We start from the raw sequence: 13,380 nt of genomic DNA, 5'->3' as shown, positions 1-13,380 counted from the left end.
TACCGAGGCCCTCTGGGACTTGTAGTCTTCTTCCCGAGGCGCGGCGCGGGGGCGGGGCCTGGGCGTTTTTGATGCTGATTGGCTGCGGCGTGCGCTGAGGCGCGCAGCGACGGCGCGCCGCGAGTGTTGTGCGCAACATGGCGGCGCCCAGGGAGGCTGAGGACGCCGGCGGCCGGTGAGAAGCTTCGTGCGACCCGAGCGCGCAGCGTGCGGTCCCTCCGCTCGGTGTTCCCCGCACTCAGGGCTCGCGCGGTCGTCCTCCCAGGCCCCCGCGCGATGTGGAGGAGCTGCCTCCGGCTGCGGGGCGGGGGTCGCCACCTCCTGAACAGTCCCCGGGGTGGCCTCACCGCCTCCGAGGGGCCGGGGCCAAAACCCCCGGCCCACGCCCGGGCCTACGCGCCCCCAGCAGGTGAGGGAGGCCAGGGCGGAGCAGGCTGAGGAGTCGGCCGTACAGGGTCACAGGTCGGAAGGGAAGCCCCGGCAAGGGCAGGGACCGCCCCAGAGCGCACGCGCGTCGTTTTCTTTAGCACGTGTGGCTTTCTTCTCTTCCATTAGGAAAGCAGAAGTCATCCTTGTTTTCAGGCGGGGAAATTCGGGTTCTGGGTCGGGATTGTCCCAAGGGAGCAGAGCAAACTCTAAGAGGTTTGCGGGGTAAAGGCCGGTCTGCCGGGCTGACCGGCCTGCTTTCTGTGTCCCCGCCACCCGGCACCGAAGGGACCTGGAGCCCAGGCTTTCAGTCTTCCATCCCGGCCGCCGTCTCTGCAGCTGTCCTGACCCTTCCTCCTACTGCCCTCCCACGACCCCTGCCATCTACTAAGGAGTTAACGCCCCGTGCCTTCTTCCTCCCCTTCCGACTCAGATGAGGCTTAGGAGAAGGTAGTGGCTCTTTCGTTGCTTCTGGGGAGAGGTTTTAGGGGTAGGAGTGGGAGTGACGCCTTTGAGTGAAGATAGTAAAGCTCTCCTTCCAGTCACTCAGTATTGATGTGCTGAGGGCGGAAGGCACCGTTGTCTTCAAGAGAGATGTAGCCTCTACCTAGGTGATGTTCAGTGTCGAGTGCAGAAGGTTATAACACCCTGGTTAAACAATAGCCTAGGGGCTTCCCTGATGGCGTAGTGATCGAGGGTCCTCCTGCCGATGCAGGGGACACGGGTTCGTGCCCCGGTCCGGGAGGATCCCACATGCCGCGGAGCGGCTGGACCCGTGAGCCATGGCCGCTGGGCCTGCACGTCCGGAGCCTGTTCTCCGCAGCGGGAGAGGCCACAGCAGTGAGAGGCCCGCCTACCGCAACAAACAAACAAACAAGAAAAACAATAGCCTATATGCTGTGTGAGTGAGGTACAAAGAAGCACCTATTCCTACCTTGGGGGTTTTGAGGGTCTAGAAAGGGTCTTGGGTGAAAGGACGTTTAAGCTGAGTCTTGACAGACGAGAAGGAGCTTGGTGTAGAGCAGGGAGAGTGGAACGCGGGTGGCTGGAACACGTCCAGAGGTGGCAGTGGGTGAGGGAGCTCGCTGTGACACTGCCTGCTTTAGGAAATCTAGAGCTCCACAGGCAGCTTGGCATCGTGGCAGAAGCACATACCTGAGGTCTGATGCCGCTGAACCAGGAGCTGTGTGATCTTAGGCATGTAACTGCTTCGTTTGGACATCATTTTCCTCTGTGAGTTGAAGAGCTAGGTTGTCTCTGAGCGCCCTTCTGTTCCATAATTTTATACAAATGGGGAAGAGGAATGGATGTAGCAGGGAGCAGAGATCGCACCTGTCAGGGCCCAGGTGAAGGGCCTGGAGGTGATCCATGAAGAGCCAGTAAAGGGGAAGAAGGAAGGGCATCTGTGACCGTGTGAGTTATGATAAGAAATGTACACATTTGGTCATTTTCTTGTATTGGCATATGTCTCCTAAAACCCTTGTAGCTTACTAAGTAATGAGAGCTATGGGAGAATCTTTTGTTAAGATAGTCGGTCTTCTGTCCTAAAAGAGCTCCAGAGTGATAAAGGTGAAAGGAGGGCCTTATTACTCATGACAAGCCCCTTTCAACCACACCTGAGTGTATGTTAACAAGGTGACTTTTTCCTTAGGGAAAGCCCCTAAGGATGGCGGCTGATTGCCAGGGGAACCAAACGCACTTGATTAGAGGGTTGGAAGTTTCAGCCCCACCCCCAGACCTCTGGGAAAGGGAGAGGGACTGGAGATTGAATGGAGGTTGATCACTAATTACCTGTGATTTAATCAATCATGCCTGTGTAATGAAGCCTCCATAAAACCCCTGAGCTATGGGGTTTGGAGAGCTTCAAGGTTGGGGAACACGTGGAGGTGCAGGGAGGGTGCCCAGAGAGAGAAGCTCGGCACCCTTTCCTCCATACCTTGCCCCACGCATCTCCTCCATCTGCCTGTCCCCGAGTTGTATCCTTTTGTAGTAAACTGGTACTCTAGTAAGTAAACTGTTCTCCTAAGTTCCGTCAGCTGCTCTAGCAAGCTAATCTTGCAGGACATTACTCTTGTAGGACTGAGTCCTTAATCTATGGGATCCAGCGCTGTCTCCAGGTGGGTGGTGTCAGAATCGAGTCAATTGTAGGACACTCAGCTGGTGTCTCAGAGTTGATCAGTGATCCGAGCGGTAGGGATCCCTAACCCTAACCGCCCCCGCTCCACGTTTGGAGCATAGTATCTGTGTGAGCGTGTAAAGGAAAACGGGAGCGTTGTTTTTCCTTTACAGCACCCCAGGGAGGCAGCACCCGAGTGAAGGGGACACGTTCGGGAATTCCCTTAAGTGTCCTCAATCAGAGGGTTCATCCAGTTGGTGGGTGCCACTTGCCATCATGGTGGCACCGACCTGCCCCTGTTCCTTTCTACTGCAGACTTGCTAGCTTCGGCTCTTGGTAGGTAGTCAAACGTGGAGGAAGATAAGAGTGGGTGAAAGAGTGCCGAGCAGTGGGCCGGGGCGTCTCGCACCGACCTGAGCGCTCTGCTTTTCCGGCCTGAGCGTCTGTGCGTCTTTGGAGGAGTGGAAGGTTAAACCCACGTGGGGGCTTCTCCGTGAAGACTTGGAGAGGCAAGTAGATTGAACTTGGCTCCTTAGGGACCGCTGTGCCATTGAAGGTTGTCGGAAGGCGAGGAGGGGGTTAGGAGAGGGTTGCCGGGCTGTGTGGCGTCCAGCGCCGTACCAGCCGTTGGACCCGTCAGCCGCTTAGAGGGGAAGGTGTTCGGAGAGGCTGCCTGTCCAGCTGAGGACGACACCGGTGAGGGCAAGGCTGGGGGTCTCCTCTGTTTACAAGTTGTCTGTCGCCTGCACAAGTGGTTTAGCTTCTCAGTCTCTGCCCCATCTTCAGAGGCTGCTTGTGCTGGGTTGAGGCAGATGCTGTAGATAAGGAGGCCGCCTGCCACCTGTTTTTGTTAATAAAGGTTTATTGGAACCCAGCCCTGCTCATTCACTGACATGCATCTAAGGCTGCTTTCACCACAGTGCAGAGTTGGCTGGTTGCACCAGAGACTGGATGGCCTGCAAAGCCTAAAATACTTTATTTGGCTCTTAGCAGAAGTTTGCCAACCCCTGCTCTGGATGCTAGGGCAATTTGGAAAAAAAGGTGTGTTTAGTCATTTTGCCCATTTATATTAATTTATGTGGTAGATACATTTGGCCTGAAGAATTTTTAAACAGCTTTATTGAGATATGATGCACTTACAGTTCACTCACTTAAAGTGTACACTTCAGTGGGTTTTAGTATACTCAAAGGGATTGTGCAGCCATCGATTCTAGAACATTCTTATCATCCCAAAGAATCCCTGTACCCTTTAGCTACCACTCTCCGAGCACCCCCTCAATCCCTCCAGGCCTAGACAACCACTACTTTATTCTCTGTATCTGTAGATTTCCCTAGTTTGGATATTTCATATAAATGGAATGTGGGTTTTTTTGACTGGCTTTTTTTCATTCAGCATGTTTTCAAGGTTTATCCAAGGGGTAGCATGTGTCACCATTCCATTCTTTTTCACAGCTGATAGTATTCCACTGTAGGGACACACCGTGTCTTATTTATGCAGTCATCCATTGGTGAACATTTGGGTGGTTTCCATCTTTTGGCTGTTCTGAATGCCTCTGTAAACACTTGAGTACAGGTTTTTGTGTGGGCAAATGTTTTCATTTCTCACAGGCAGGTATCTGAGAGTAGAATTGCTGGATCAAATGGTACCTAACTTTCTGAGGAACTGCCACCCTGCTTTCCAAGGTGGCATTTCCACCAGCAACGTATGAATGTCCCAATTTCTCCATTTAGTTCTTTTTTTTTTTTTTTTTTTTGCGGTACACGGGCCTCTCACTGCTGTGGCCTCTCCCGTTGCGGAGCACAGGCTCCGGATGCGCAGGCTCAGCGGCCATGGCTCACGGGCCCAGCCGCTCCGCGGCATGCGGGATCTTCCCGGACCGGGGCACGAACCCGTGTCCCCTGCATCGGCAGGCGGAGTCTCAACCACTGCGCCACCAGGGAAGCCCGAAGGTCCCAATTTCTCAACCTCCTCCCCAACATATGTCTTTTTGGTCATAACCATCCTAGTGGGTGTGAAGTGGTGTCTCGGGACTTTGCTTTGCATTTCCCTGATGATGAGTGATGTCAAACGTCTTTTTGTGTGCTTTTTGGACACTTGGACATTTTCTTTGGAGAAATGTCTATTCAGATCCTTTGACCATTTCTTCGTTGGGTTATTTGTGTTTTTATTATTGAATTGCAAGAGTTCTTTATATAGCTGGCCTGAAGAATTCTGATACTTGAAAACGCTCCGTCACAGCCGCCCCCGGATTATGGGTAGAGGGACCCTGAGTCAGAATCTAGCTTTAAGGCTTAAGGCCCGCCAGGTGGCACTGTTTAGAAAGAGAAAGGTGTTGAGGCATCTCTGGGAAGGCACGTCCTCTGTTCCTGGTGCACCGTGGTGTGTTGCAGTTCTGAGGCTTTGAGTCTTTCCAAAGCAAAGGCCAGCCCGGAAATTGAGGCCGGTAGAAAGATCACTCACTGGTCTGTGAAGCCTGGGACAGGAGGAGGAGTGTCCGGGGAAGTGACACAGAAAATCACCTGTTTCTTTATACGTATTGAAGCAGCCTCGCAGGAGAAAGGGACCTAGTGGACATTAATTTCCAGTTCAGCACTCTTCACAGGAGCAGCTTGTTAATGTTCTCCGCTTATATAACCTGTTTCTTGTGGCCAGCTTTTAACATGCAATGCTTTTTCACATACCCATTTCTTTGTATCTACATAGTCCTTAAAATTGTCACTTAAAAGGCACCAAGTGTGGTTTTCCCACAAAAAGAGACGTTCTGTAAAGGGAGTGATTCATACTCAAAATAGACCCATTCTGTGTGATCCTACAAGACTAGCCTGTCTCCTGCCTGTAAGGATGGGGTTTCCATTGCTGGTAGCTCGCCCTCTATCACTGAGGATATGGGTGCTTCACAGGCTCCTAGTCTGATGACTTGTCTTATGAGACCCAAGACCTTGGAGGGTCCAGGGAGAAAACCTCCATCTTTTGACATTGTTGGGGAGCAGGGATCCCACCAAGTGAATTTTCCAGATCCCGGTGGTAGAATGCTCTGCCGCACTGGCAGGGTGGGTCCCTCGCCCAGGGATGAGTCAGCCTTCAGATCCCCCCACCCCCCACTTCCTGCCTGGTCTGGCTTTGGACTTGCTGCCCAGCCAGGCACTAGAGAACATGCTGGACACCGTCTGGGCACCCCGACTGAGGCCTGCAGAGAGACGCAGGGGCCTCCAGTCTCGTGTCGGCGGGGCTGCTGCCCCTAGCCTGTTACTCAGAAGCCACTGATCCATGTGGAGTGGGGAGACCCTTGGGTGCTGTGTGCAAGTCAGGCTGGTCAGTCAGCATCAGCAGTGATGGTACAAGCTCCTCCTGAGCTGTCTCCACAGCATTTTAAGCTGAGCTTTTGAAAAATCTTTCCAGCAGAAAGGAAGAGGTTCTATCAGAATGTCAGCATCACAGAGGGTGAAGGTGAGTGTGTGGAATTTTCACTGCCTCTTTTGTTTCTGTGAATGGGTGGAAACACTTTTCACCTCCAGCCAGCTCCTTGGTGAGCTTGGCCTATGCACTCCCGTCAGGTGTGTTTCTGTAAGCCACCCACCCCCCAGAAGGGACTCAGGGCGTCTTTGCACTGAAGTAGTAGCTAAATATAGGGGTGGTCACTCGATTCTGCTTATTAACCCCTGAGAGGTTTTCATCTGTTCTTTCAAGGTGGCTTTGAGATCAATCTGGACCACAGGAAGCTGAGGACTCCCCAAGCCAAGCTCTTCACCGTCCCCAGCGAGGCCCTGGCCGTCGCTGTGGCCACTGAGTGGGACTCCCAGCAGGACACCATCAAGACGTACACCATGCACCTGGTGATAGGCCGCAGCCCGCGCCCGAGGCTGCCACGGGCTTCGTGGGCAGAATTAGGGATCCTCTCCCGATTTCGATAGGGCCCTGGGGGCTGTGGGCACCCACCCCACCCCCACCCCCAGGGCCTGGTTCCTCCCTGCGTCTCGGGACACAATCCTTCCCTGGCCGCCAGCTCTCTTATTTCCCTCTGGGGCAGCTGCTCCTTTGTTTTGTCAGCTCTGAGGGTCTGTGATGGTCTGGGTCACGTGCTGGTCATGGACATGCTGGTCATGCCCGCTGTCCATCTCCTCAGCAGCACGTAGCCAGCCTGGCCTCAGCTCGGTTCGCACTCAGCAGGGTTGGTGGCCTCCCTGAGAAGCTGGCCTCCCTGAGGCCCTAGAGGAGCAGCTGGGGGAGGGGCCCACTCGGTCACCTTGGGCAACTTGCTGCCCCTTGGGCAAGGTTCCCACCCTGAAAAGTGAGCGGTGGTCAGGACGGGACGAAACGATGCGTCGAGAGTCTGCGCTTCCCGGCACATGGACCCAGGCCCCAGGCAGGCTTCTCAGCCTCTCCACCTGCATGCCAGCTCCCCTGGAGCGTCCAGGGAACAGGGGACACGGGCTGCAGATGGAGCCTTCGGGTAGCTCAGCAACCTGTGGGCCACAAGGCAGATCTGGAAAAACCGTCCTGTCCCTAGCTTGGCTGGCTTGGCTGGCTTGTCCCCTGCTTTCTGAGGCATCGGGGAGTTGGTGGGTGAGCTTCTCAGCTAGATCCAGGAACGCCTCCACGTCACCTTCACTGGACCTGACCTCCCTGGGCCTGGGTTCCCACGTCTCTGTAATGGGTACAATAATAGTACCTCCTGGAAAGGGTTGTGGTGAAGATTGAATTAAACACCGCAGAGCCTGGTAGTACAGAGACTGAGACCTTGGGGGAGTTCATTGTTCCTGGGGCCTGGGCAGTGTCCTCGGGACTGGCCGTGCTGACGGGCTCTCTCTCTGCCTTTGATCCAGACCACACTGTGCAACACGTCTCTAGACAACCCGACCCAGCGAGACAAGGACCAGCTCATCTGGGCAGCCGCAAAGTTCCTGGACACTGACACCGTCTGGTAATGGACGTGTGGGCAGCCTCCCCGGGGCCTAAGCGAGTCTCTTAGGCTGTTTGCCCAGAGCCTTCTCAGTGGAGGAGAGGGCAGGCCCTTACCTCCTCAGCACTCAGCTGCTCTGCAGACCCCGGGCCGGAGGGCGTGGGCTGCCCCAGGTTTGGGCCGGCCCTCTCCCACAGCCAGCAGCTGTCCCCTGGCCTGGAGCGGGACAGGCTGGTGGCCTCTGTAGCTCTCTCAGGCTCTAGGACCCAGGGGGTCACGTCCGGCCACCGCACGTTCTCACGTGGGTCGCCTGCTCATCACTTGTCCGCTGGGTCACAGATGGCCCGACCTTGGCATCCAGCGGCTGGCGTCCTCGTCTGCATCCTCCCCACGCCCGGGTTCTTTAGCGGGTGGGTCGGGGGTGTTGACAGGAAGTGGAAGGAACAACTGAGCAGCCCTGTGTCTGCCGCTGGAATGCTCCGGCACCCCGGTACCTCCTGGATGGCACGTGAAATCGGCACTGGGGCGAGGGGACAGAGGTGCCCCTGCAGAGGCTGCCGGCACTGCTGTTGGAAAGTCTGCACCGTTTGTGTTAGGGACCATTGGGTTACAGGGAACAGCACCCTTCCAGCCCAGCTCAGAGAAGGGGGGTTTTCTTGGAGACCATCCCAGTACTGAGAGCAGATGCGGGTGGGAGCCCCCTCTGCCCTGGGGGCCACTCCTCTCCCCTGGGCAGCCTCCTCCCCGCACCCTCGTGACCTCCCTGCCACTTCTGCTCGCACCAGCCTGGCCTCCCCAGCACCCCCTCAGGCTTCCGTCCCAGGAGGCCTTGCAGCTCAGCTCCCCTCAGCTGACCCTCATCTCTGTCTCTTGGTCAGAACAGTGGTGTGGCCTGGCATCAGTGGTGCCGGGCAGGGCCACTGGCGGCCACATCTATAGCTGGGAGGCAGGTGGGCAGACAGGCAGCTGGTCCGTGGCCGGGGCGCCGCCTCTTGGGAGGGGCTGGCAGGCAGGACGAGTGACTGAGCTTCTGGCACAGCATCCTGGGACCAAGGGGGTGTGGGTCTGGGGACAGTGTTAGTGTTGAGAGCAGCACCAGGGCAGCACTGCAGGCAGTGACCTGTCGATAACTGGGGATGTTCGGGACAGTGGGTCTCAAAGTCAAGCTCACGCAGAACCCCTGGAGGGCTTGTGAAGCTGCGGGTTGCTGGTCTCCACCCCCAGAGGGCGGGGCCTAAGGATGTGCATTTCCAGCAAGGTCCAGGGTGAGCCCTGGGCCACACTTTGAGAACCACTGCTTTGGGGGAAAGGTTTAGGGGCAGGGGTAGGGGGTGGAGAGGTCTTCTGCTGTTGTGTTTTGTGTATCTGTGTCTGTCGTTGGATGAGAGAATTTTACTTTTTTATTAATGGAGGTGCTTTTGCACTGAATTAGCTGCAGGGTGGAAGAACCAGAGACGCTGGTGGAGCTGCAGAGGAACGAGTGGGACCCAGTCATAGGCTGGGCCGAGAGGAGGTGAGCCGCTCAGCACTGGGCAGGCCAGGGTCCAGGCCATGCTAGACAGCCGAGGCCCTGAGCTGGTCAGCGTTCTGAGTTCAGAGCACCCAGGGGACTCAGGACAGGGCCACCTTGGGGGAAAATGCTGTTCAGTGCTTCTTCCCCCATTGACTGTGTGACCTTGGGCTAGTGACTTGATCTCTCTGAGCTTCCTTGTCTGTGAGTGGGGCTCATAATCCCTACCTCCCAGGGTGTCGGGAGGTGTACGCGAAGTGATGCGCCCTGCTTGGCACACACTGAATGCTCGCATTGGTGGATACCATCCTGCTCGTTGTCACAGTTGCTGTACAGTCGTATACACAATCACAAAGCAGCGTGTGTGATCCTGACACATGGAGAAAAGTCTGGACAGGTGAACCTGTGGGTGGGAGGTTTCCAGGGATTGATGATACCCAGGGCTTTTCCTTAGCAGGAAGACTCTTGTGCAGAATTGAACAGACCATTGATACGGCACAGTTGATTCAGTTTCATTTCATTCCCAGGGGATTCGCAAAGGGCTCTGACCCTGTGCTCCCTTGACCACAGTATTTTGTAAGTGTGCGTACACGGAGTGGTTTTGGCATAGCGTTTTTTATCTGTACACATTTCCTGAGCGCCTGCGATGTGTCGGCATCCTTGGGTTTTGTAGTAAGAGGCATAACCGGTGTGCTGAAGGATCAGATAAAACCGAACGACTAGATGCCATGTGAGAACCGCAAAGATGCGATGCCATTTTGGAGCCCAGTGAAATGGAACAATAGTTTGGTGCCTGCAGGCCTTTGCTATGGTACAAAATTGTCAGCTTTTTGTGGCAGTTGAAATTTCTCACCCGTAGCAGATTACAGGAAAACGTGGCCACTTCCTGTGTTCCATTGGTACTATTGGAAATTTCAGAAAGACTGTTTCTAAACCAATGGGAAAAATCAGTGATATGTGAAAGGAAATTACAAAAATTGCTTTTATTCCATTGTTTTTTCTTGCATTTTATGTAGTTAAGATTGTTCTTGAAAATGTATCATTCTTGAAGCTAGCTCGTGTCCCAGACCAAAAACAGTGCCTTGTGTATGGTAGAGGCTTAATAAATGTGTGAAAAAATGATTGCCTGATACAGGACATACACAACTATTGTAAAGAAAACAATATTTAAAAGAAGTCTTTTATGGCTCACATGTGAAAACTTTTCTGCAAAGGTTTGAAACGCAGGCAGCCCATAGTTCTGATGGACGTTTGAATTTCAGGAGCTATAAGTGACCCCCTGCTTCCTGACTTGCAAACTGTGCCTCCATCCAGAGCTGTTTCTTGCCCTCTGCTCTTGGTGACAGAAGGTCAGGAGGCCACTGACTGCAGTGGCAGGTGCTGTCAGTATTCCCAGCTGGGCCCTGAAGGGGCACACGTGTGCTCAGCAGGCTGGGGCTCTGCTTCTGGGCAGAAGCTGGGCTGCACAGCAGGACAGACAGACATGCAGCCTCTCCCTTTTAGATACGGCGTGAAGATCGGCTCCTCCACCAGCATCATGGGGCCCAGCATCCCAGCCCGGACTCAGGAGGTGCTGGTCAGCCACCTGGCCTCTTACAACATGTGGGCCCTACAAGGTACGTGGTGCTTCCTGTTGGCCAGGGAGGACGGGCTGGGGCTGGAGGGCTGTCATGCTTACCTGTCCCCTGGTCCACGGGCCAGCAGGTTCACACCCTCCCTGGGGGACGTGGCTCTCCCCTCTTCAGGAGTCTCCATTCAAGTCTCCCTGGCCTGGCTCGGGTCACGGGGTGGAGCGCTCGCCCCGGTGGGCCGGGGCCCACCCCCGGCAGGAGCAGAGCACGCCTCGAGGAGTGCGGCCAAGGCTTCGCCCCCCGCCTGGTGACCGCCCTGTGTGGGGTGGGGGCCCCAGGTCCTGACCTGGCCGTGTCCCTGCAGGGATTGAGTTTGTGGTGAGCCAGCTCAAGTCCATGGTGCTGACCTTGGGCCTGATCGATGTGCACCTGACGGTGGAGCAGGCCGTGCTGCTGTCCCGCCTGGAGGAGGCCTTCCAGGTGAGGCGCAGCCCCAGGGCAGACTCCCCGAAGGGCACCCCGCCGTGTACACACGGAGCCCAGATGCTAAGGCCCGCAGAGGTGTTGTCACGTCACAACGGTAGCAAACCACGGCGGTGCTGCTCAGCCCTCCCTCACCGCCTCGCCGCCTCTTCTCAGCACCGTGTCGGGCGCGGGCTCTTGTTTCCCATCTTGCTCAGGAGGAATCCGAGGCGTGGGCGCCCCCTGAGATGATACCAGAGGCGGGTCTTGGAGCCCCCCCTCTGCAGGTGGAGGTTCAGGACAGTTCAGGCACAGCTGCAGGCTGGGCCCCTCAAGATGAGCGGGGGCCACGTGGGTGCTTCTGGAGGCTGAGCCTGCACACCCGGACGTGCGCACAGCGGGCCCTGGGGGCTGCTGGCTTGTGCACGTTTCGTTTAGGGGGCTCAATTAATAAGGCTTTGCTGCACTGCCGTTTGCGTTTTTTAACTCAGAATGATGGTGTTTTCTGCAGTGCCCTTGTCACTTCTCCAGCCTCAGAAGGTTAATTGCTGTTACAAGTTGGCTCCTAGCATGATGAAAACCCTTTTGTAATGACAGCATTTCCCAAGTTCGTCTAGTCATCCGCTCAGGAAAATGCCAGGGGATAAAACTGCTTCTGTGTTGTGAGAGGCCGGCTACTCTCTGGTGTGAGAAAGGGTTGGATGGGAAGAGGGTGATCTGGGCCTGGAGGCGGCAGCCAGGAAACCTGGTTTCCAGTCCGGGCTCTACTTTTGGCTGCGGGGTCCAAGCGGGGCCATGATTCCCTGAACCTCACATTCCACCCACCGCAAAACAGTTCTCTGAGAGTATAAAACGCCCTTCAGATGTTCTGGGCCACCTGAAATGCAGGTAGATCTTGAGTTCCTGGGTGGGGGGCCCACGCCTCTGGGCCGCTGGCCAGGGAGGGGCCCACAGGGTGGACTGGAGTCGCACTGACAGCCATGCACAGGACAGGGCTCCTCCTGGAGAGAGAGTCTGCAGCCCTGCCCGGTGCAGACATGCCGGCCTCTGCTGTCCTGGCCTCCCCCAGGAGCCCGGCTGCAGCGACCATGCGGCCCTGGCTGGTTTATTCATTCCCCCCACACACAGGGGCACTTGCAGCCCTGCCCAGCGAGGCAGCTCATGGAGGGTGACACTTTGCAGACTGCCTCACACCAGCCTCCCCGTGGGAAGGTCAGGCCCCTGGGGAGGATGCACGTGTGGCCGTACCCATGAGCACGGTGCCTGCTCTGCCCTCCCCCGCCACCGCGTTTTCTCACCTCTTGCTCCCCCTGCGTGTCTCTCATGTTCGGGCGGGATCAGAGCCTACTCTCCTCAGCTATGGGACATCGTGGCTCTGGCCGGTCACCCAGTGGCCTGTCCCGTCCTCCCCTCAGATCCAGAAGTGGGGCAACGTCGAGTGGGCCCACGACTACGAGCTGCAGGACCTGCAGGCGCGCACGGCCGCCGGCGCCCTCTTCGTGCACCTCTGCTCCGAGAGCTCGGCCGTCAAGCACAAGCTGCTGCAGGGGTGAGGCCAGGCCCCAAGCCATGCGGCTGGTGGAGGCCAGCTTGGGCCGAGGCAGGGGGCGTGGGTACGAGTGATTATATTGAATGATTCTTTGCCTCGAAGCGCATGGAGCCTCCACTCATTGCTCTGGTCACCTCTGGGTCCCCGAGGCCACCCTGCCTACCCACAGGGCACGTGCTGCTGGGCCGGACCCTCCCACCGGGGAGCTCTCAGTGGCCCTTAGCACCAAGGCTTTTGTTTTCCAGTTTTTAATCAGTCTTTTAAAACTGAGTCCCTCTTGGTCTGAGCCATCTGTTTCTGTTGGTTTGTTCCTACTGTTTTAGCAAAAATGATTTACTCTTAAAAATAGAAAGTAGGGTTTCCCTGGTGGCGCAGTGGTTACGAATCCACCTGCCAATGCAGGAGACACGGGTTCGAGCCCTGGTCCGGGAAGATCCCACATGCCGCAGAGCAACTAAGCCCATGCGCCACAGCTACTGAGCCTGCGCGCCTAGAGCCCTTGCTGCACAACAAGAGAAGCCACGGCAATGAGAAGCCCACGCACCGCAACGAAGAGTAGCCCCTGCTCGCCGCAACTAGAGAAAGCCCGCACACAGCAACAAAGACCCAACACAGCCAAAAATAAATATAAATAAATTTTAAAATATATATTTAAAAAATTAGAAAGTAAACAGTGTTTGTTGTTTCTGCGATAAAAGCCTGGGCAAGGCCACCTGATGTGCACGTGACCTGCTCAGGGATCCCAAGGTCCTCCTGACAGGGCCACTCACAGGGCTCCGGACTGCAGGCGGGGTCTCTGGGTGCCTGGGCCCAGGTCAGAGAGCAGGAAGAGTGTGCGAGTTTGG

General features: G+C 56.1%; 1 protein-coding gene across 7 annotated transcripts; it reads left to right on the top strand.

Moving 5' to 3' along the window:
- The first annotated feature begins 116 nt into the window (after window positions 1-116).
- ATPAF2 (ATP synthase mitochondrial F1 complex assembly factor 2) lies at window positions 117-13,179 on the top strand. Of its 7 annotated transcripts, none has more exons than XM_060081160.1 (9): window positions 117-409; window positions 5,946-5,990; window positions 6,231-6,376; window positions 7,367-7,464; window positions 8,876-8,956; window positions 10,457-10,569; window positions 10,889-11,004; window positions 12,402-12,535; window positions 12,938-13,179. In XM_060081160.1, exons 1-9 carry the CDS (start codon window positions 277-279, stop codon window positions 13,092-13,094), a joined length of 1,023 nt encoding a protein of 340 aa, XP_059937143.1. In that variant the 5' UTR covers window positions 117-276; the 3' UTR covers window positions 13,095-13,179. The 7 variants fall into 7 exon arrangements, with proteins under 7 accessions (XP_059937143.1, XP_059937142.1, XP_059937144.1 ...); XM_060081159.1 differs by having other exon boundaries at window positions 5,943-5,990; XM_060081161.1 differs by lacking the exon at window positions 5,946-5,990.
- The last annotated feature ends 201 nt before the right edge of the window (window positions 13,180-13,380 follow it).

Source organism: Mesoplodon densirostris, chromosome 18, assembly GCF_025265405.1.
Source record: "Mesoplodon densirostris isolate mMesDen1 chromosome 18, mMesDen1 primary haplotype, whole genome shotgun sequence".
Classification (NCBI taxonomy): domain Eukaryota; kingdom Metazoa; phylum Chordata; class Mammalia; order Artiodactyla; family Ziphiidae; genus Mesoplodon; species Mesoplodon densirostris.
This window is presented reverse-complemented; position numbering and strand designations above follow the sequence as displayed.

Excerpts from the sequence above, each read along its gene's own strand:
- ATPAF2 (XM_060081159.1), top strand. The coding sequence starts at position 277 with ATGTGGAGGAGCTGCCTCCGGCTGCGGGGCGGGGGTCGCCACCTCCTG. Across the intron at positions 5,991-6,230 it reads CAGCATCACAGAGGGTGAAG|GTGGCTTTGAGATCAATCTG; the intron begins GTGAGTGTGTGG and ends TGTTCTTTCAAG. Across the intron at positions 12,536-12,937 it reads AAGCACAAGCTGCTGCAGGG|GAGACACGGGTTCGAGCCCT; the intron begins GTGAGGCCAGGC and ends CTGCCAATGCAG.